Source organism: Urocitellus parryii, chromosome 15 (assembly GCF_045843805.1).
Source record: "Urocitellus parryii isolate mUroPar1 chromosome 15, mUroPar1.hap1, whole genome shotgun sequence".
NCBI lineage: Eukaryota > Metazoa > Chordata > Mammalia > Rodentia > Sciuridae > Urocitellus > Urocitellus parryii.
The window spans coordinates 11,873,424-11,893,419 of record NC_135545.1 but is presented as its reverse complement, the minus strand read 5'-3'; the positions used below and the strand labels follow the sequence as shown (position 1 = coordinate 11,893,419).

The window sequence follows — 19,996 nt, the reverse complement described above, 5'->3', positions numbered from 1 at the left end:
TTCTAGCCTCCAGAGCCAAGGTGTCCCTTTACTGCTGGGAGGAAAGCCACCTTCCCAGAGCTTTGAGAACAGGGGCGAGATGCAGGGCCAACCTGGGATTCTCCATCATAAAGGAAATATGCCCAGTTTTGTGGCACCTCAGGGGTTCCCTGTGTGGAGCTGAAAGCCCTGAGGCCAGGACACAGCTGAGGCCAGTGGTGGGGTGAGACCGTTCTCTCAGGGGACGGTGACAAAGCTCTTGTTTACCATGAACAATGCCCTGAGTTCAGTCCTCAGCTCTGGTGGAAACTGAAGGGAATAAATAAAAGCAAGTAGTGGCAGGACAAGGGACCCTTAGGACAGAGGCATCCCAGTGTTCCCACCCAGGTGGGTGACTGGTGAATGAGCAGGCAGCCCCTCCAGCTGAGCTCTCACTGTGTCCCTCAGCCTCCCCCCACCCCAGCACCCAGGACTGACCACATCACCAGAGAAGGCCTGAGACAGAGAGCTTGGAGAGAAGTGGACACACGGAAGCCCTGGGCCCTGCTGCTTGCCTTCCAAGGACAAGTCCCTAGGTCATTGTCCAAGAGGGGGGGCCTCTGCCCAGCCTGGCTCTGTGGACAGTGCCTGTGTCCTCCTGCTCTGCCCTTCCCTGCCCAGCCCACTCCCTGGGTCCTTCTCCAGGTGCCTCTAGACAAACCTGGTGTGGCTGTGCCCCTGTGAGGTGTGTGGAGAGGCTGAGTCTCTGGGGCATGTGTCTCAGAGCCACATCACAAACATCTCTGGTGTCCAGGACTGAAGAGGAAGGACGGGGCTCCAGCTCCTCCAGGTGAGACAGGAAGTGCCAATCCTGGGTTTCTATAAGTGCTACATGGGTCCTTCTGGAGGGAGTCAGGCCTGGTCACCCTGCAGCAAGACCTGGGCCAGGCCTCCTGTGTCAGCGCATCCTGGAGTCTGTGTCTGGGTAGGCCGATGCTCTGTTTCTGGGACACCAGGCCCCGATGGGACATTTCCTGCCTGACCTTCAGGAGGCAGGCCCCTCAGGCCTCAGTTCTGCATGCACAGAAAGGGTCTTTCTGCCCATAAGTAAAGTGTGTCTTTGCCCTGCTCAGACCCCTCCTCCTCCTAGTCTCAATCACTGGATGAATGTCACACATCACAGTCACCACAGAAGCAAGGAGGCCCCATCTCCCCCTCCTCCTGTCTCACAGAGCTCTTCCAGATCCTTCTCTGAAAAGAATCACAGGGCCCTTGGGGGAGATTTTGGCCTGGCCACAGGCAGGGTCATGTCTGCTGGACCATCCAGGGATTTCCGACGGTGGCTACTGCCAGGATATAGAGAACTGGGGGTGCTGGGGGGAACCACATGTGACCAGGCATCTAGCTTCCCTGCTGGGAGGACAGCAGAGCTCCAGACACTGTGGTGACTTGGGGGGATGGACAGATTCCACTAATGAGACAACACCACTAGAGGACTCCTCCAAGCTGACCATGGGGGTCTGCCCCATCCTGCTTTCAGACCTGCCCTAGAGGGGGTTTGGCCCAGTCCAGTCAGGTGGAGTCACACTGAGGGCCACATGCAGCCCACGGTTCTGACCTTGCCAGCCAGCAGGACTGCAGCCTCAGATTGTCCTCAGTGTAAATCTCTAGGTCTAATTCCCAAAATCCCAGCACATTTGCCCTCCTCGGGGCATTTGCTGTCTCCCAGGGGATGCCAGGGCACCGGGATACCACATGTTCCTCACAGATCCATCCTTTTCCCCCCTGATCCACGTCAGGAGCCATAAACACACAGGGGAGAGCAAACCCTCAGCACCTGGTGTCTGGCACCGGAACTTTCCAAGGCTGAGCGCCCACACCTCTTCCTGAAGACCTCACTTTCCTTCCCACAAAGGCACCCTCCCCTTGTATTTGAGGGAGACTCTAAGTGCACTCTCTAGCTTCACTTTATTTTAGTTGACTTTAAACAGCACTAGTTTTGGAGTCACACCCTGGAGCAAGACACTGTTAGCCTCCCACTAGCTCAGCTCTAGAGGACAACGATGACCAATGCACCCTGGGGTTAAAACAGTTCTCCAGCAAAAGTTGCGGTTCTTTTTAAAATTGTTTTTGGCTTTTGCTCTTCTCCCTTGTTCTGATATTTTTTTTGAGGGGTGCTTTCAGGATCCAACCTAGAGGTGCATAACCACTGAACCACATCCTCAGCCCTTTTTATTTTGAGAAAGGATCTCACTATATTTTTGGAGCCTTGCTAAATTGCTGAGGCTGGCCTCCAACCTAGGCTCCTCCTGTCTCAGCCTCCAGAGTTGCTGGGATTACAGGTATGCACCACTCTGTGTAGCTCTTGTTCTGTTATCTTAAACAATGAGATCAGCTATTCCTGAAAAAAGACAATGGCTAATTAGTAGCTTTTCTCTAGAGTTACAGACCCCAGAACATTTGTGACTCTCAGATAACAGTAGCACATGCATCAGAGAAGCAGACCCCCACTGGGCCCAGTGGCAGGTTCCTGGAATCCCAGTGACTCAGGAGGCTGAGGCAGGAGGTCACAAGTTCAAGGTCAGCATCAGCAACTTAGGAAGACCCTGTTTCTAAAGAAAAAAGAAAAAAAGCTGGGGATGTAGTTTGGTGGTAAAGCACCCAGGGCTTCAGTCCCTAATTTAACATAAAAAGGAAGAAGAAACAGAGAGAGAGGAAGAAAACAGACCACACAGGATGTATGAGCCCCTAGCACCCAGACTGTCTGAGTCTAAGGAGATTGTTCACTAAAGTCCCCACCCAGGCCCTGTGCCTGTGTCCCCCTGGCAATGGAACTCCCCATCTCCTAATGGCAAGTTTGTCGTCAGAAATGCTCTCCCCATCACTCCGATGAGATTGGGTGCGCCATCTATATGAACAATGTTCCAAACAGAAAATGAACTGTGAAGAAGAGAGGCCAATCCACAACAGGAAACACCATTGATTATCAGTGTGGGTCCAGATTCTTGCATTTAAATAAATATTTGTTAAATGACTCTCAAAATCCCTTAGCCTGAGGTTGCACGACTATTCTGGTCTCTGTCTCTCTCTCCCTTCTCAGGGTACCTGCAGGATTTGGACAGCACCAGGAGACCTCAGGAGCACACACAGCCAGTGACCAGCACGATGCCCCTGGGCAGTCAGCTGTCTGACTCTAGGGGAAGGTTCCAGATCCTCCTCTGCCCTGCAAGGGGTGGTGGGAAGCCCCATTCCCTACAGAAAACCAACACACACGCCCAACCTCCTGGTCCCCACTCAGGGGTGACAGTGAAGCCCAGAGACCCCCCTGCTCCCTAGGACCCTGATGGGCATCTGTGCCTGGTGACTGTCACATCCCTCCTGATTCTTCCAAGTGAGGATACCTGGGAGGACCCATCTCCCACTGTAGAAGGTCCAGTCTGGAATGTTCCACAGCAGCCCTGCTGATACCTATTTACACAAATCCTAGGTGACACAGCCTTGAGGGACACAGGCTCAAAGCCATTTTCCCCAGTGGCCATAAGGCAGGGACATCAGGGCCCTGAGTGTCCATTCTCTGAGTCTGGGACCTTCTTCATCCCCACTGACGAGTGCCCTGGAGTTGGTTTCAGGTCACCAGTCCACGTGCCCCCGCCTCCTACGAGAGGTTCTTCCCTGGGGTCCCTGGTGCCTTCCCAGGGGCTTCCTCCTGGGCAAATCTGCAGCTCAGCCCAGGACTTGGGGATGGGACAGGAAAAGCAGCTGCACTGGTCTCAGAGGACAGCAAGGCTCCCCTGAACTTGGGGGAGAGCCTGCTTGCCCTCTGGTGGACATGCCAAGGGGCCCATAGAGGGCAGGTGAGGGCTGACCTGGGGCAAAGGGCACCTTTGGAGGATGGAACTGAAGATGCAAAGGGAGGAGGTGGAGATTGGGGAAGGGTGAGGAGGGGTGGGAAGGAGCAGGTGAGGGGAGGCTCTGGGGAGGTCAGAGAAGGGCGCAGAGCAGGGCTCCCCTCTCCTCTCCACTGACACTGGGGCTGGCCATCCTTGGGGGGCTGTGTGCTGTGGGGTGTTGAGCACCATATGGGATTCCACCTACTAAGTCCAGTAGGACCCCTCCCCCAGCTGTGTCAATCAGAAATGTCTCCAGACGCTGCCAGATGTCCCCTGGATGGCAACATGGCCCCCGGCTGAGACTCACTGGTGTACACCAACCTGCACTAAACAACTCCAAGATGAAATTCACCCCTCTTGTTAGGAGACCTGAGTGTAAGAGGGCAGAGACTGACTGGTGCTGGTCACTATCAATCACTTGAAGTCTCTGGAGAAGACATGTTTCTAGGTGATGGCCGCACAGCTGCCTGAACCTCCACAGCACTGTGGGCTTCCCAAGGGTCAGTAGCCACACATCAGTGACACCTGCTGGGTTTCATGACACCATGGATACGGGGAGCACTGGGAAGAGGAATCCCGTGATCTGAGCCCACACCCAGCACCTGGACAGTCCCTGGGCCACTCTCACCACCTCAGGAGGCCTCTGAGCAAAGACGGCAAAGTCGGCTCTAAGTTAGGAAGAAAGGTCTTAGTAAGAGGAGAGGACAGCACAGGAATTTCTCTTCATGTTCCACGTTGTAGACTGTGGATCATTCATTAAGTTGACTCAACCCCACACAGACCAAGTGGCTGGATGGAGCTGGGGTCTCACCAGCCCCTGGGCCTGCAGCACTCTGCTGCCCCAACCCTGGGCCCACTCGGAGCCACAGGGGCCTTGCTGCTTCTCTTCAGGGGGCAGGTGACAGGGAAACTGTTAAAGTCCTCACCATTCACCTGTCACCTCTCAGTCTCTGGGCTATTCTGTTGTCCACTCTTGGATTCAATGTCCTTGTCCCTGACCTCTGCTCCTCTCACTCATCTTGACATCATCACAGGCCCAAGTGCCCTCTGCATGTGATCTGCAGGGACACATTCTCAGGGACTGTTCCCTTCACACGACCCTGAACAGACCTCCACCTGGGGTCCCAACACTGTGACCAGCAGAATTTGGACCATTCTGGGTGGTGGGATGAAGGGGAACCAAGACACTTTCCAGCTCTTGGGGGAGTGTGAGCCTCCTCTCGCTGTGTGCAGGGGTGACCAGTGGACACGGACACAGAGCACCTCGTTGCTGTGCAGAGAGGGTGAGCCATACAAATGTATGACAGCACAGTCCACATTGTGTGGACAGCTCTCCATCTTCTTAAGAGACAATTGCCAAATGTGCATTCACAGGCTTCTAGAAGAGCAGAACATGCATCACAGTTACTGGCACTATTTTCCTTTCAAGTGCTTTCTGCTCATTTTTAAGGTGATGGAGGGAGGCCTTTCTGCTCACACATTATCTACAGCATTGTGTTCTGGTGGAAATGACTAGGCTCTTCCTCTTTGAATTTGTTACGGTACTAAAGGTGGCTCCTAACCCCCTCCAGGGCCATCAGCTGCTTCCTGCTGCAGTTGGTCATCTCCGAGGATGTCCATGAGTCTGGGATATTTCCGTCTCCCCAGGGGCCCTGACTGGTGGCTGAGGGGCTGGATGTGGAGAGTCTCACACTCTTTTTTTTTTTTTTTTTTAATTGCAATTCTCCCTGGGGTCCTGCCTTCTCTGCCACTGACTGTGCTCACAGGTACTGGAAACTTCTGGAAGCTGAACCTATGAAAGCAGGCACCTATGCTCAGGTCTGTTGGGCACTGCCTGGTCCCACCCAAGCACCGGGAGCTCTGTGGGACCAGAACCAGCTGTGGGAACAGCTGCCCCACTGCATCATGGGGGAGATGCAGCTGGTACCCCCACATGTGTGCCAGCAGAGAGACACTGGGAACGACTTTACAGAGCAAAACTGATGGCACAGGAAAACTAACTCTGACATTGTCCCCATTCCTAGAATGCCATGAGTGGATCAGAATGTCCTCTTTCATGTTTGGACAGGGCGATCCGCATCATGATTTTGTAGCAAAATGAGGTCAGAATCTGTCTTTGAAGGTAAAGAGAGTGGCTGGAGCTCATCTCAGGCTTAGTGCAGAACTCTAAAGGTTTTGCACAAACTCTACCAACACAACTACTTTGTGACCATGACCAGCTTGTCCATGTGCTTGAGGGACAGAGTGGCAGCAACTCCAAGAAGAGCAGGTTTAGTGGAAACTCTGCACAGAGAAGAACAACTGCAGGAAGATAAGCTGCCCCAGTCCTCTGAGCTGTTGGGAGAGAAAGAAAAATGCCCAGGACACAAAATCCTCTGCTTCTGGAAAGAGAGAGAGGGAGAGGCCGAGCAGGGGGAGAAGAATCCCGAACAGACCCACCTCAACAGCACCTCCCAGGAAGCAGGAGGCAGAGGGTCAATGGATCCTCACTTGTAAAGACTTTCAAATGTGACAATGAATTTATTTTTTAAAACCGTAAAGTATTTACCATAAAAGACTGAATTTGTTTTTGTAAATGAATATTGATCTAGGCTTTTAACAAAATTACTAATTAAATAATGAGTGAAGGAATTACAAAAAAAGAAAAAGAAATGGAAGTGACAGAATGGAAGAAAATATTTGCAAATCATATATGTGATATGGGTGTCATGCTAGAATATATAAAAAACAGGTACAAATGTGCAGCCAATGAATATCCTATGTTTAAAAGAGGCCAAGGAGCCGGGCACAGTCCTGGGTGTCTGTAACCCCAGGCATCTAAGACATGAGATTGGCAAGTTTGAAGCCAGTTTGGGCAACTGTCTCAAAGTGAAAATAAATAAATATATAAAGTGCTGGGGTGTAGTTCAGAGCTGCAGAACTCCTCAGATCAATCCCTTATTGAAAAGGATGGGGTGGTCAAAGGGCTTGGATAGCACATCTCCAGAGATGTTCCAGTGGCCAATAAACACATGACAAGATGCTCAGTGTCATGAGTCACTATAGAAACAAATCAATGACTCCACACCTTCCTACATTAGCTCAGGGACTCTGAAGTGCTGTGGAGAGCACTTGGGCACTTCCTGCCAGAGCCAGGCAGAAGCTCATCTACCCAGCACCCCCATGGCTGGGCACGTGCCAAGAGTGGAAACCACCCAAGTGTCCATCAACAGAGGAATACATAAATAAACATGACTTACAAATATATATGTTGGATTATTAATCATCCACAAAAAATACCACAACCTGATTAGACTGAAAACATGATTCAACAAGAAGCAAAATGGTATGTAGTTGTATAATTTCATTTATATGAACTATCTGGAATAGGCAAATTCATAGAGACAGGAAATAGATTTACGTTTACCTGGGGCTTGGGGGTCCTGTGACGTGATTGTATAATGGTTAGAGTTTTAGTGCAGCTGATGAGAAGATTCTGGAAATAGTAGCGGTCATTGTATACTTGACTGGAATCATGGCATGATTTGTACAGTTAAAAATGTTAATAGAGCACATTTTTGTTATAAATATTACACAATGAAAAGTCTTTAGGGAAGATGTGTAAAATATACCCACTCTGCTTACATTGTGTGTGTGTGTGTGTGTTTGTGAGAAAGAGAGAGAGAGAAAGAGAGAGAGAGAGAGAGAGAGAGAGAGAGAGAGAGAGAGATATGAGGGACTAGTGATTGGCCCCAGGGCACTCTATCACTGGACTACATTTCATTTTTTATTTTGAGACAAGGTCTCACTAAGTTGCCCTGGACTGGACTCAACTTGTGATCCTCCTGCCTTGGCCTCTTGAACAGCTGGGATGAGAGGCTGTGTCATGCATCTGGCCAGATAATCTCCATAATACTCATCCAACAACCCACAGGCCCTTTGGACTAAGATCCAAGGATTTAAAGACAAGAAACAAGCAGCCAACTTCAGACCCTGCTCACAAAGCCAGTGCTTACACCTAAAGCCTCAAGAGACACTTCCGGAGGCCCTTCCTTTGAAGCCTCAGGAACAAATGGCCCCTCCTGAGGCTGCCCTTCCCCTGGGTGCACAGTTCTCCCTACTCTGGAGCAGGAGTCCCCAGGACAGCTCCCGTCCTCTCACTAGACTCACCATGCCCTGGACAGAGTCAGGCAGCCTGGGGACCCTCAGTGAACAGAACCCACCCTGCAGCCTGTAGGTCAAGGCCACCTGGACCCAGGGTCAGGGCCAGCTCTCACCATTTGGACCCTGGACAGTATCCCTGCTAGAGTTCCTGATACTGGCCACAGGTCTCCTCATGACCTGCAGGGGGCGGCATGGGACTCACAGTCAACACTTGGCAAATTGATCCTGACACTTGGACTAGGTTTTCCAGGAGGTGGAAATGTGGCCTGATTTCCATCCCCAACACACAGTGAAGTGTCTCCCATGAACCTACTCGGCTCCCACCCCGACTCCTTCCTGGGCCTCGAGGACCCTGTGCTTCCAGGGGGTTCTGAGTTAGCCCTGTCTCCTGGCATCACCCCTGGAAAAAGGCACAGTGACCACAGGAGAATCACTAGGTAGAGGACAGAAGCCACCCAAGGAAGGCATGGGCAGGCCTGAGTCACAGCTCTGTCAAAAAAAAATGGAGAGGGAGGGTCTCCCTAAAATCTCTCCCTGAGGACCAAGGAGCCCACGGTCACCTACCTCCACTACCACAGTCCTCCCCTCCCAGGACACAAAAGGTCTGAAGTCCTGAGATAGCCACTCAGAGGCCACGCTGGAGACACCAGGACAGAGAGCAGGGCCCCTCACCTGCCATCTCTGTGGGCCCCTTTCTAGTACCCAGGGCTCTCTGTCCCCTTCCTGCTGGGAGGAAATCCTCCTTCCTAGAGCTTTGGAGAAAATACAGGGCTAAACTGGGACTCTCATCATAAAGGAAATATGCCCAGGGTGAGGGGACCCCAGGGGCTCCCTGGGTGGTGCTGAGAGCCCTGAGGCCAGGACACAGCTGAGGCCAGTGCTGGGTGAGCCACTTCTCTCAGGGGACAGCATCCCCACCTGCCTTGCTCCTCAGGGTGTGGCATGCAGTAGTGAAACCCAACAGGGAAAGCAGAAGGGACAGGAGGCAGGACTGAGAGGGAGGGGACAGAGAGGCTTCCTGGACAGAGACCCCGCCCCCAGCCCTGTGCCCCAGGAAAGTGCTCCTGCCCTGGGAGGAGGCTGAGCTCAGAGAGGAGCAGGGCAGCAGGGCTGACTGGCCTGGACCTCGGCTTCCCAGCGGGTCTGCAGTGAAGCTCCTTCCACAGAGGGGACAGAGCAGCAGGGACCATGCAGCCCCCCTCAGCCTGTCCCTGCAGAGGGGGCATCCCCTGGCAGGGGGTCCTGCTGGCAGGTAAGAGGGGACAGTTCCCTGCGGAGGGAGGGAAGTGGGAACATAGAGTCTTTCTGATGCCCCCTGGGGAGGACAGGACCCTCACAGGGGACACAGGGCTTCACTGGGAACCTGATGGGAACAGAACACAGAAGACAGAAGCTCACCAACAGGAAACTCTCAGTGACCTGGAGCTGATGAGGGGGATGGAAAGCTCAGGGGTTCTCTTTCCCAACTTACTCACCAGGGGCCTTTATATTTTGAAAATCGGTGTTATCAGCTCTGTCAGGGCCACCCTCCAAACAGAAAGAACAGTGGACACTGTCTGTAGCCACCAGCCTCAGACATTGGCACACAGTCATCTGGATGCTAAGGGCGGGGACCCTGCTCCACTCATCCACAGGAGGCTGAGCCTGGTCCAGGCCCTGGGCTACAACAGGGTCAGACTAGTCTCTGCCTCCTGGAGCTTCCTCTCTAGAGGGCAGGAGGCCAGGCCAGAGGGAGATCTGCAGGTGAGGCCAGGTGCTGTGTAGATCTAGGAGGGCAGAGAGCAGGGAAATGTCCACAGGGAAGACCTGGGTCTGTAAGGAGGTGGTCAGGGGAGGCGGGTGCCCAGGTGCCCTGGGTGTGAGCAGGGATCTGAGGGCACTGAGGGGCCAGCCTTGCAGACACCTGAGGAAAGGTGTTCCCAAGAGAGGATGACAGGTACAGGGGTCCTGAAGGAATGTAGATCAATCTGCTGGTCTTGACCCACAGACACACATGCACATACACCCCAAGGCTGAGGATGATGACTCCTGCTGAGGACCTGGTTCATCTTTCCACCCCATATGAAGGGCCCAGTATTGATGGATTCTCTCTCTTCCCTCCTAGTCTCACTGTTAACCTTCTGGAACCCGCACCCCACTGCCCAGCTCACTGTTGAACCAGTGCCTTTCAATGCTGCTGAAGGGACAGACGTTCTTCTACTTGTCCACAATGTGTCGGAGAATGCAATAGGCTACAACTGGTTCAAAGGAAAAACAGCAGATGGCAGACATGAAATTGTATCATACATAGTATCCATACAAGTAACTATCCTAGGGTCTGCATCCAGTGGAGGAGAGAAAATATACCCCAATGGGTCCCTGCTGTTACAGAAAGTGACACAGAACGACACAGGATTCTACACCATGCAAACTGTAACTGCCAATGCTAGGGTTGAATCAGCAACTGGAGAGTTCCATGTACACAGTGAGTGATGCCCCAGCCCTCTGGGTTTTGGGAGGGGTTAATTCCAGTGCACACAAGGACCCTGAGACCTACCTCTACCTACATCCTCCTGTGCATTACGTCCCCACAGTGGAGTTGGAGCATTTAGTGCAGGACACACGCAGGGCAGACAGACTTCAGAAGATCCGAGTCCTCTGCCTGAATCCAGGGGCAGAGAGCAGGTGGTCTGGTGGGAGACTCAACCCAGGCAGAGCAGTCTCAGCCCAGCCCCTGTGTCCTTCCCAGGAGCATGGCCCTGAGAAAGACCCTGCAGGACTGAGTCAGGCCTTGCCTGAGGGCCCTGGAGTCCTCACAGAGAAGGTCAGCCCAGGAAGCTCATGCCCCAGACCTCGGCCCAGGCTCCTGGCTCCAGGTGACCCTGAGGACATGTGGCCAGGGTTGGAGTTTGGCTTCCTGTTGAGGGCCGCTGGGGAGCAATGATTTACTGGCCACCTGATCTGGTAGCTCCTGGAGGTGGTTAGCAGCCAGGGCACAGTCCCAGGAGCCACATCTGGGCAAGGGCACCTGGGCATCTCCTTCTCCTGGGACTAGGTGTGGTGAGCACAGAGGGACAGGGACCCTGAGAACAGGCAGACGACTCTGAGGACAGACAGGGCCCCAGGCCTCAGGCCCACTCTCAGTCAGCCCCCTGCTGTTTTTCCACAGGGCTTGTGGCCCAGCCCTCCCTCAGAGCCACCAACACAGAACCACACTCTGTGGCCCTGACCTGCCTCTCAGGTGGCCCTGGAATCTCCATCACGTGGATCCTCAACAGCCAGACTCTGCAGCTCACAGACAGGATGCAGCTGTCCCCGGACCACAGGACCCTCCGCATAGACCCCGTCAGACAGGAGGATGCCGGGGAGTATCAGTGTGAGGCCTCCAACCCCGCCAGTTCCACCAGGAGTGACCGCTACAGACTGGCTGTGATCTGTGAGTGGCCCCATCCCACCCAGAGCTTCCGTCACATATTCCACTGTCAAGGGCCATCATACGGCACCAGCCATGAGCATGGGGTAGGTGCCAGAGCTTGGAGAGAATGTGGTTGACTACCCAGAAGTTAGGTGCCTTGATGGCACCTTGGTTCTGATCTGACCCGAGGCTAGGCCTGGGCTAGACAGTCTGTGAGGGCTGCCCGCTGACACTGTCCTGAGATGGGAAGGAAGAAAAGAGGAAGAGGACTTAAAAGGAACAAGAGCAGGGTGTGGCCCAGCTCCGTGTGGAGAGGGACAGGCTAGAGCACATGCAGGGTTTCAGCCCAAACCTGAGGAAATGGCCAGAAGCAGAGAGTCAGGAGGACATGGTGACGACATCACAAACTGCATTGGGACCTTGGTGCCATTTCCTTCCACCCTGTGTGGCCCCCTGCAGGGCCCAGCTGGTTCCCCTGAAGACCTGACCTTCAGCCCTTTCTCTTCTCTTTCAGCAGCAGAGAGGACCCCAGGCCTCCCTGTGGGGGCCGTCGCTGGCATCGTGACTGGGGTCCTGGTCGGGGTGGCTCTGGTGGCTGCTCTGGGGTGTTTCCTGCTCCACACAAGAACTGGAAGGTACCCAGGCTTCCCCCACCTGATCCCACCCAGGAGACCCCAGGCCTGAGGGAAGGAGGCCCGTCCTCAGACTCTGGCCTGACCCCGACCTCCCAATCTCACGAGGACTCTTCCCACTCATTCTGCCTCACCAGCTGCTGGCCCTGGGCTGCTGCCACAACAGCTTCCTCCTGTGCACATTGGTCACTAGGGATCTGTCCCCAGAGCACTGTCCTCCTTCCCTCACACAGAACACATCCTGAGACAGTTTAGTGTTCAAAAACAGCACCCTGCAGTTTATTTCACCCACACCAATTGTGGGGCGAAGCTCTGTAACTGAGCGGTGGTCCTGTCCCAGGTCACTCTGCATAAGCTGGTGGGGTCAGCTCCCTACATCTTCTTGGTTACCTGTGTCCCCTGATATGGAGGTGGGAGTTCTGGGGCCCAGCCAGGATAGTGTGTCCTAGAATATCCTTTGCTTCCTGGCCAGGTGAGTGGAGAGAGGTCAAGGCCACTGTCATATTTCAAAACCTCCTGGCCTGAGCAAATGGCCTGGCTGCAGCAGGATCACCAAGGTCAGAGAGGGTCAAGATACAAACTGCTCCCACAGTGTCCTACCCATTTGGTGACCCTGATTCTTGCCCAGGGCATGGACCCTTTCACTCAATCAAACCCTCCTGCTTTAATTGGTCCTGATTCTTTAGACCCTTTTCTGGGTCCCTTAGGCAATGTTCCCCTGGGTCTGCAACTCAGAGGGGCCTTCACCTCTGGCCCAGGGCAGAAGTGGCTTCTTAAGGCCTTTCCTCAGTTCCCCCTGTCCTGGGCCCCCTGGTACGTAAACCTGATGGAGAGAGGAAGTTTCACACCCTCCTTGGAAATGGGGTACCCTCCTCATCCCCTATCTGACCCCAGTCCATGACCTCTCTCTGCATCCTCATGAATAAGCCTGACCTTTCCTAGGGCTGGTGTCCAGCATGGCCTCAGAGACCCCGGCACCCCAGCAACATCACATGGTGAGTGCCCTCTCAGCCGGCGGGTGGCTGGGCCCCCTAGGCCTGTCCCACAGTGTCACTCTTGCAGTCAAACACCTCTCCAGGATAGGGATCTTTCCCTGGTGCTTCAAGGAGCCCTGTCAACAAACACTCAAGACAGCGGACCCATCTGGCCAGTTCAGCCCAGACCTGTGGCATCTGGTCACCTTCTCAGGTTCCTTGGCTCCCTGGGACTCTAAAAGGGCTACAGGGTCTCTCTCAGGACAGGTTGACTGCCTTGTCACTCTGTCAGCTGAGGACTCCCAGCTGAGAGGCTCCAGTTCCCAGGCCCCTCCCTCCCCTGTCACCACCCACTGATCCTGTTTTGGCTGCTGCTTTGAGCAGAGGAGGGAGGGGCCTGGGAACAGGAGCCTCTCAGCTCTAAAGGCAGGGGCCCAGTCCTCCTCACACCCTCCTGCTAACTCTTGTCTCTGTCCCCAGGCCAAGGTCCCTCTTACAGCTCCACCTCCCTGGTAAGTCCCCCCACCTTCCTCCACACAGGGGACCCAGCAAAGCAGGCTCAGGGCAGGGGCACTGTCAACCCCCACACAGCACAGACACCCCCTTTCATGTGGGACCAGGACAAGGTTAGCCTGGCTCTTGCCAGAGGCTTGGCCACTCTCAGGGACAAGATCACTGTCCCTCTGTCCTCAGTCCATCCTGCTTCCCTCCATTTGTCTCAGTGAGCCCTGGAGGCCAGAAAGTGCACAGAGGGTGCAGGGAGCTTCTATCAGTGGCCCTGTGTTAATGATGGGGGTCGAGAATCTGGGTGGAAACTGGGGTGTCTGTCCAGAAGTGGAGGCTGATGCCCAGGGCCCAGAGCTGGTACCTCCTGAGAGGAAAGGAATAAGGCAGACTCAGGGAAGTAAAAACTGGCCTGTCAGTGAGCACCGCCCAGCACCTGCTCACTGGATTCTCAGCCTTGTTGACCCTCCCTTGCTGACCCTGATGTCCACTCTCCTTCTCTTGTCCAGTCCCCTGTCCCTGGCCACAGGTCTGCGGTTCCCATCTACCAGGTGAGTGTGGGTGATGAACATCCTGGCCCACAGTCCAGGGGGGACCCAGGAGCTGCCCCTCCCCACAACTTCCTGAGCTTTCCAAAAGCAGCAGCCAAAACAGGATCCCGGTGGTGAGCAGGGGAGGGAGGGGCCTGGGAACAGGAGCCTCTCAGCTCAGGCAGGAGCAGGCACAGAGCAGTCCCAGGGGGGCCAGAGTCAAGGTGTCCCTGGTCCTTGTTCTAAGAAGGCCACAGAGTCAGAGTCCTCTTTGTGTTGTTTTTTTTTTTTCAGGAATTACGAAACCCTAACGTGGACATCTATTGTCGTATTGACCACAAAGCTCACGTGGCTTCATAGTTGCCACCAGACAATGCTCCATATGGGCTGAGGGAGGGTTCCACCTGGACCCTGGGAGATGGAGCAGAGGTGGAACCTGAACCCTGGGAGACTCTTACACATGGTATGTGTGTGTGTGTGGGGGGGTCCCTGAGTTCCTAGAGACCCAGACAGGCTGCCGTGGGCTCTGAATGGCCAGAACCAGGCTGCCTGTGCCCAGGAGCAGGGGCTTCAGGGAGAGGGAAGGGCCCTGTGGGTCACCTGGAAAGGCGCTGAATAAAGACCCCTTCCCTCCTTCGCTCTTGGTTCCTGTGGGAACGTCTCTTGGCAGACACTCCCCTCAGGGTCCAGGTCAGCTCTCTCCTGTGTCACGCAGGGGAATCGTGGTCTCTAAGTGGTTCCCACAGGTTTCTCTTCCTGGGAGACAGGAGCTGGGAGGTGGGACCAGGGCAAAGGTCGGGTCTGTCCACAGGGAAGGGTGAGGGTCCCAAGGCCCTGCAGCCAGCAGAGCACTCAGTGGCCCTCGTCCTCCAGGGACCCATGGTATCTAAATCTTGTCACTGATTATTTCTCTGCCCAAAGGCCAGTACTCAGGACGTCTTCACCTCTGCTGGGACACAGACTGAGGCTGTCAGAGTAATGAGGGGACAGGGCCAGACCCAGACTCAGGTCCTGAACAAGGGCCTCAGGCCCTGCCCGAGGCTCCAGCCCTGCCCTCCCATCACCTTCCACTCTGCCCTGCCTGGTCTCTCTGGGACCAGCCTCCTCTGCACACTCCAGCACCCAGGGCAGAGGCTCAGGGCTCCCCACATGGGGCTCTCCAGGCTCCATGGTGACGGGACAGAGGGTCTTCTCCTTGAACTTGGGCCCAGGATGTCCACTGCAGCCTCCTCCACACACCTGGCCACTGCTCTGACTCCTTCTCTGAGGGCTGGAAGGGTGATGTTCTCAGGTAGGCTCCCTTGGATCAGGCCACTATGCCGGGAAATAAGAGGTCCATGTTCTAAACTCAGGGGACACTCTGCTGATGCCTAGAGTGGTGGGCCCTCAGATGAGGAGTAGGAAGAAACCATTGGAATTTCCAATGTGACTCAGCTTTAGTGAGGCTCATCCTGCATGAACACAGCATCAGGTCCCATCAGCATGGTGACTCCTCTTGCCTTGGTTTCCTGGTGCAGCTGCAACACACTGGCTCCAACACAGTGGCTCCAACATAGGGCTCCAACACAGTGGCTCCAACATAGGGCTCCAACACAATGGCAGGGAACAGCAGACACCAAGGTGTCCTTGCAGCTGCTTTCTGGAGGCTCCAGGAAGTGTGTGCACATAAGCACAAGTCCCCTGACTCTCAGGTCGCTGTTGCAGCCTAAAACCCAATGGGTCCTGTCCTGGGAACCACTCCAGCCTGGGCACCTCCAGAGCATAGCACCCTGCTCCCGGAGCCACAGATTCACACTTGGGAATCTGTGTCAAGCTGAGCCCCTCCAAGCCAGGCATGTCATCTTATTGTCCTCATTCCCATCTCATCCCATCCACTGAGGCAACTCTGCTCATATAGAGCCAGCCCTGGCCCTATGAATGGACCAGACACAATCAACACACCTGACCTCACAATCTGTCCTGGAGGTCACTCCCAGTCTACTTTATACCCCAGGAGAGCTACTGTCAGAATAGCGACCTCCCTGCTTCTCTCCCTGTGACAGCAGGTGCTACTTTTGCATTGTGGCCTGGTAGCCACCCCTCCAGGGAATCCAAACCTGCGTGTTCCCCTGCCTCAAACAAAATCCTCAGCCTTCTTCTTCCATCCACCTTCCCTGACCCAGCACAGAGAGGGGACAGCCCTTCTAGCCCACTCCCTGCTCACTGCCAGCCTTGGGTGCTAGTCATGGGGTCTGCAGGGGTCACCTGTGCTCAGGTTGGCCATTTGTGGGGCCAGGTAGAAAGAAAAGCCTCCCACATGCCTGCAAATCTCACAGGGGAAAATAAAATGAAAACAACTCTAACCAAAAGTCAGAAGGCAAGAGAGTTCATGGATTCCTAAAGGTGCACCATCTTGGTTATGATCTTCTTCAAGAGACACCACCCATGTCCTTCCTTTGAATCCTTGGGACAGATGGCTCCTCCTGCGGCTGCCCATCCCCGGGTGCAAAGCTCTCCCAACTCTGAGCAGGAGGCCTCCAGACAATTCCCATCCCTTCCCAAACTCTCCCTGAACTCGGTTTGAGGCATCCTGGGGACGCTCTGAACAGAACACACTGTGCAGCCTGTAGGTTAGAGCCACCTGTGCCCAGCGGTCATAGGCCAGCTCTTGCCTTTGGACCCTGGGCAGCTTCCCTGCTAGAGACCCTGACAGTGGCCACAGGTCTCCTCATGACCACCAGGGGGCGATATTTGGCTTATAGTCAGCACCCAGCATATGATTCTTAGACAGGAGCTTGGCTTTGGCTGGATGTGGAGGTAGAGATGTTTGATGACCACCTCAGCACCAAGGGCCTGGTGGGTACCCTCCCACATGTCAGCTTTCCCCTGATTCCCTTCATATGCCAAGGAGAAGTCTGCTCGGCCATGGGCCCCTGTGTCATCCCCTCCTTCCTGGCATTACCCATGGGGAAACAAAGGATGACCACAAGAGAACCACCCACACAGAGGACAGAGGACACCCACAGAGGACATGGGCAGGCCTGAGCCACAGCTCCACCAACAAATGGAGAGCAAAGCTCTCCCTGAAATCTTTCTTCAAGGGCAGCAGAGCCCAGGGTCTCCTGCCTCCCACTGCCACATCCTCCCTTCCCAGGACCCAGGTCGCCCACCCCTCCACGCCCAGGCCCCAAAGTTTTCTTGAGTCACTTGGATGTGGGTTTCTGAGTCTAGGCTGGTGACACCAGAGACAGAGGACAGGTCCCTTCCAGCCTCCAGAGTCAAGTCTGTCTGCTCCCTGCTGGGAGGAAATCCACCTTCCCAGAGCATTTGAGAACTTGGGGAAGAAGCGGAGCCAATCTGGGGTTCTCTATCATAAAGGAAATATGCCCAGGGTGAGGGGACCCCAGGGGTTCCCTGGTGGTGCTGAGAGCCCTGAGGCCAGGAAACAGCTGAGGCCAGTGCTGGGTGAGCCACTTCTCTCAGGGGACAGCGTCCCCACCTGCCTTGCTCTCCAGGTGTGGCACAGGGGACTGAAAGGGAACAGGGGGAAAGTGGAAGAGGAACTAAAGGCAGGACTGAGAGGGAGGGGACAGAGAGGCTTCCTGGACAGAGACCACCTGACCTAGGAAAGTGCTCCTGCCCTGGGAGGAGGCTGAGCTCAGAGAGGAGCAGGGCAGCAGGGCTGACTGGCCTGGACCTCGGCCTCCCAGCGGGTCTGCAGTGAAGCTCCTTCTACAGGGGGACAGAGCAGGACCAGGGAACCCTCCATTGTAGTCACCAACACAAAACTGCCTCCCAGATGACACAGGATCTTCATCATGTCAATCTGTCAGAGTCTGCAGGTCACAGAGAGCACGCAGCTGTCCAGGACCACCGCACCCTCAGCATAGACCCCAGCACACAGGAGGATGCTGGGGTATATCAGTCTGAGGTCTCCAACCCCGTCTTTCTAGCAAGAGTGACACCCTAAGTTGGCAGTGAATTATGACCCACCTTTGGCCATAGCTATCAGTTATTCAACTCAGAGTTAAATATTTTTTTTTGCTGCAGAGTGGTAGTTATCAGGCACTTATGTTTATACAGCTGTGGAGAATCATTAATCAAGTGAAGGTGGACAGTCCTCAGAACTTGAACTGAGTCAGTAAATGCTCGGGACCCTAAATTGACAGGCCCATTATTCTTGCCCTAAGGTCCTGGGCAACACCAGGTCCCACCCTTTGCAGGTCTCACAGGCACCCTCTCCAAGGCAAGGTGGTGTTCTGTAGGGACAGGGGCACCTGAGCTGAGACCCAGTGAGAGATGACGCTGAGAGGACAAGAAACACACCATGTGGTCTCACCATCACCCTGAAAGATGCTCCCAGGCACACCTGCCCCAGGGGACTCAAGCCTAGACTGAATCTTGCTAAGGCTGAGCCCCAAAGTCCCGAGCACCCACCACCATGCCTGACTAACCCCTGCAGGCCTCACCCTCTCGGGCCAGCATACGCCAGCCCCTACCCTGGGAGTGACCTTCATCCACCATGTCGCAGAGGATTCCTGGACACATGTAATGGTGGAGTGAGGACAGCAGCTTCTCCATAACAGGCCTGGCCTCTGTCCTCCCCAAGGCCCAGGGCTCTCTCTCTCTGGGTTCTCCCCTCCCTAAGGGCTCTGGGTTCTCTGTACCTCTGAGTCCCAGGTTAAAGGAGGCTTCCCCAATGTACCCTTGACCCTGTGAGGGACAGCAGGGCACAGGTGGGCACCACCATAGACATCTCCCAAGGTCCCCCATGCCCTGGGGCTATAGAGGGTCCCTGGTGGAGCTGCTGGTAGGTGAGCCTTTCACACTCTAGGCTTCATATCCTCAACCACACCTGTCCCTAGGGAGCACATGGCCCTCAGGTCCCTTCCCTGAGTTTAGTGGTGGGTTCTGCCCTATAGAGCCTGCTTAGGGGGAGTTGGGGATCTAGCTCAGTGGCAGAGTACTTGCTGAGCATGAGCAACGCCCTGGGTTCAGCACTCAGCCCTGGGGGGGGAGGGGGAAGGAAAGAAAAGAAAAAAGCAGGAAGTGACAGGACAAGGGACACTCAGGACAGAGGCATCCCAGTGTTCCCACCCAGGTGGGTGAGTAATGAATGAGCTCTCACTCTGTTCCCCCACCCCAGCACCCAGGACTGACCACATCACCAGAGAAGGCCCTGAGACAGAGAGCTCAGAGAGAAGTGGACACACAGACGCCCTGGGCCCTGCTGCTTGCCTTCCAAGGGCATGTCCTTAGGTCACTGTCCAAGAGCAGGTGCCTCTGCCCAGCCTGGCTCTGTGGACAGTGCCTGTGCCCTCCTGCCCTGCCCAGCCCACTCCCTGGGTCCTTCTCCAGGTGCCTCTAGACAAACCTGGTGTGGCTGTGCCCCTGTGAGGTGTGTGGAGAGGCTGAGTCTCTGGGGCATGTGTCTCAGAGCCACGTCATGAACATCTCTGGTGTCCAGGACTGGAGAGGAGGGACGGGGCTCCAGCTCCTCCAGGTGAGACAGGAAGTGCCAATCCTGGGTTCCCATAAGTGCTGCATGGGTCCTTCTGCAGAGAGTCAGGCCTGGTCACCCTGCAGCAAGACCTGGGCCAGGCCTCCTGTGTCAGCGCATCCTGGAGTCTGTGTCTGGGGAGGCCGATGCTCTGTTCCTGGGACACCAGCCCCAATGGGACACTTCCTGCCTGACCTTCAGGACGAAGGCCACTCCTCCTCCTCCTAGTCTCAATCACTGGATGGATGTCACAAACCAGTCATCCCAGAAGTAAGGAGGCCCCATCTCCCCCTCCTCCTGTCTCACAGAGCCCTTCCAGATCCTTCTCTGACAGACTCAGAGGGCCCTTGGGGAGATCTGGGCCTGGCCACAGGCAGGGTCACGTCTGCTGGATCATTCAGGGAATGCAGACGGTGGCTACTCTCGGGATATGGAGAACTGGGGGTGCTGGGGGGAACCACTTGTGGCCAGGTATTGAGCTTCCTGCTGGGA

General features: G+C 55.0%; 1 protein-coding gene and 1 long non-coding RNA gene across 2 annotated transcripts in view; both read left to right on the top strand.

Moving 5' to 3' along the window:
• Positions 1-19,996, top strand: part of LOC144250287 (cell adhesion molecule CEACAM5-like) — a 48,551-nt gene that overhangs the window by 13,172 nt on the left and 15,383 nt on the right. Inside the window, 2 exon segments of the mRNA XM_077792800.1 lie at positions 9,158-9,243; positions 10,096-10,455. Coding sequence (XP_077648926.1) covers positions 9,158-9,243; positions 10,096-10,455 — 446 coding nt within the window.
• On the top strand, positions 13,437-19,236 carry LOC144250324 (uncharacterized). Its single transcript, XR_013342450.1, has 4 exons — positions 13,437-13,503; positions 14,005-14,046; positions 14,320-14,488; positions 19,151-19,236. It is a non-coding gene; the product is annotated as an uncharacterized LOC144250324 (long non-coding RNA).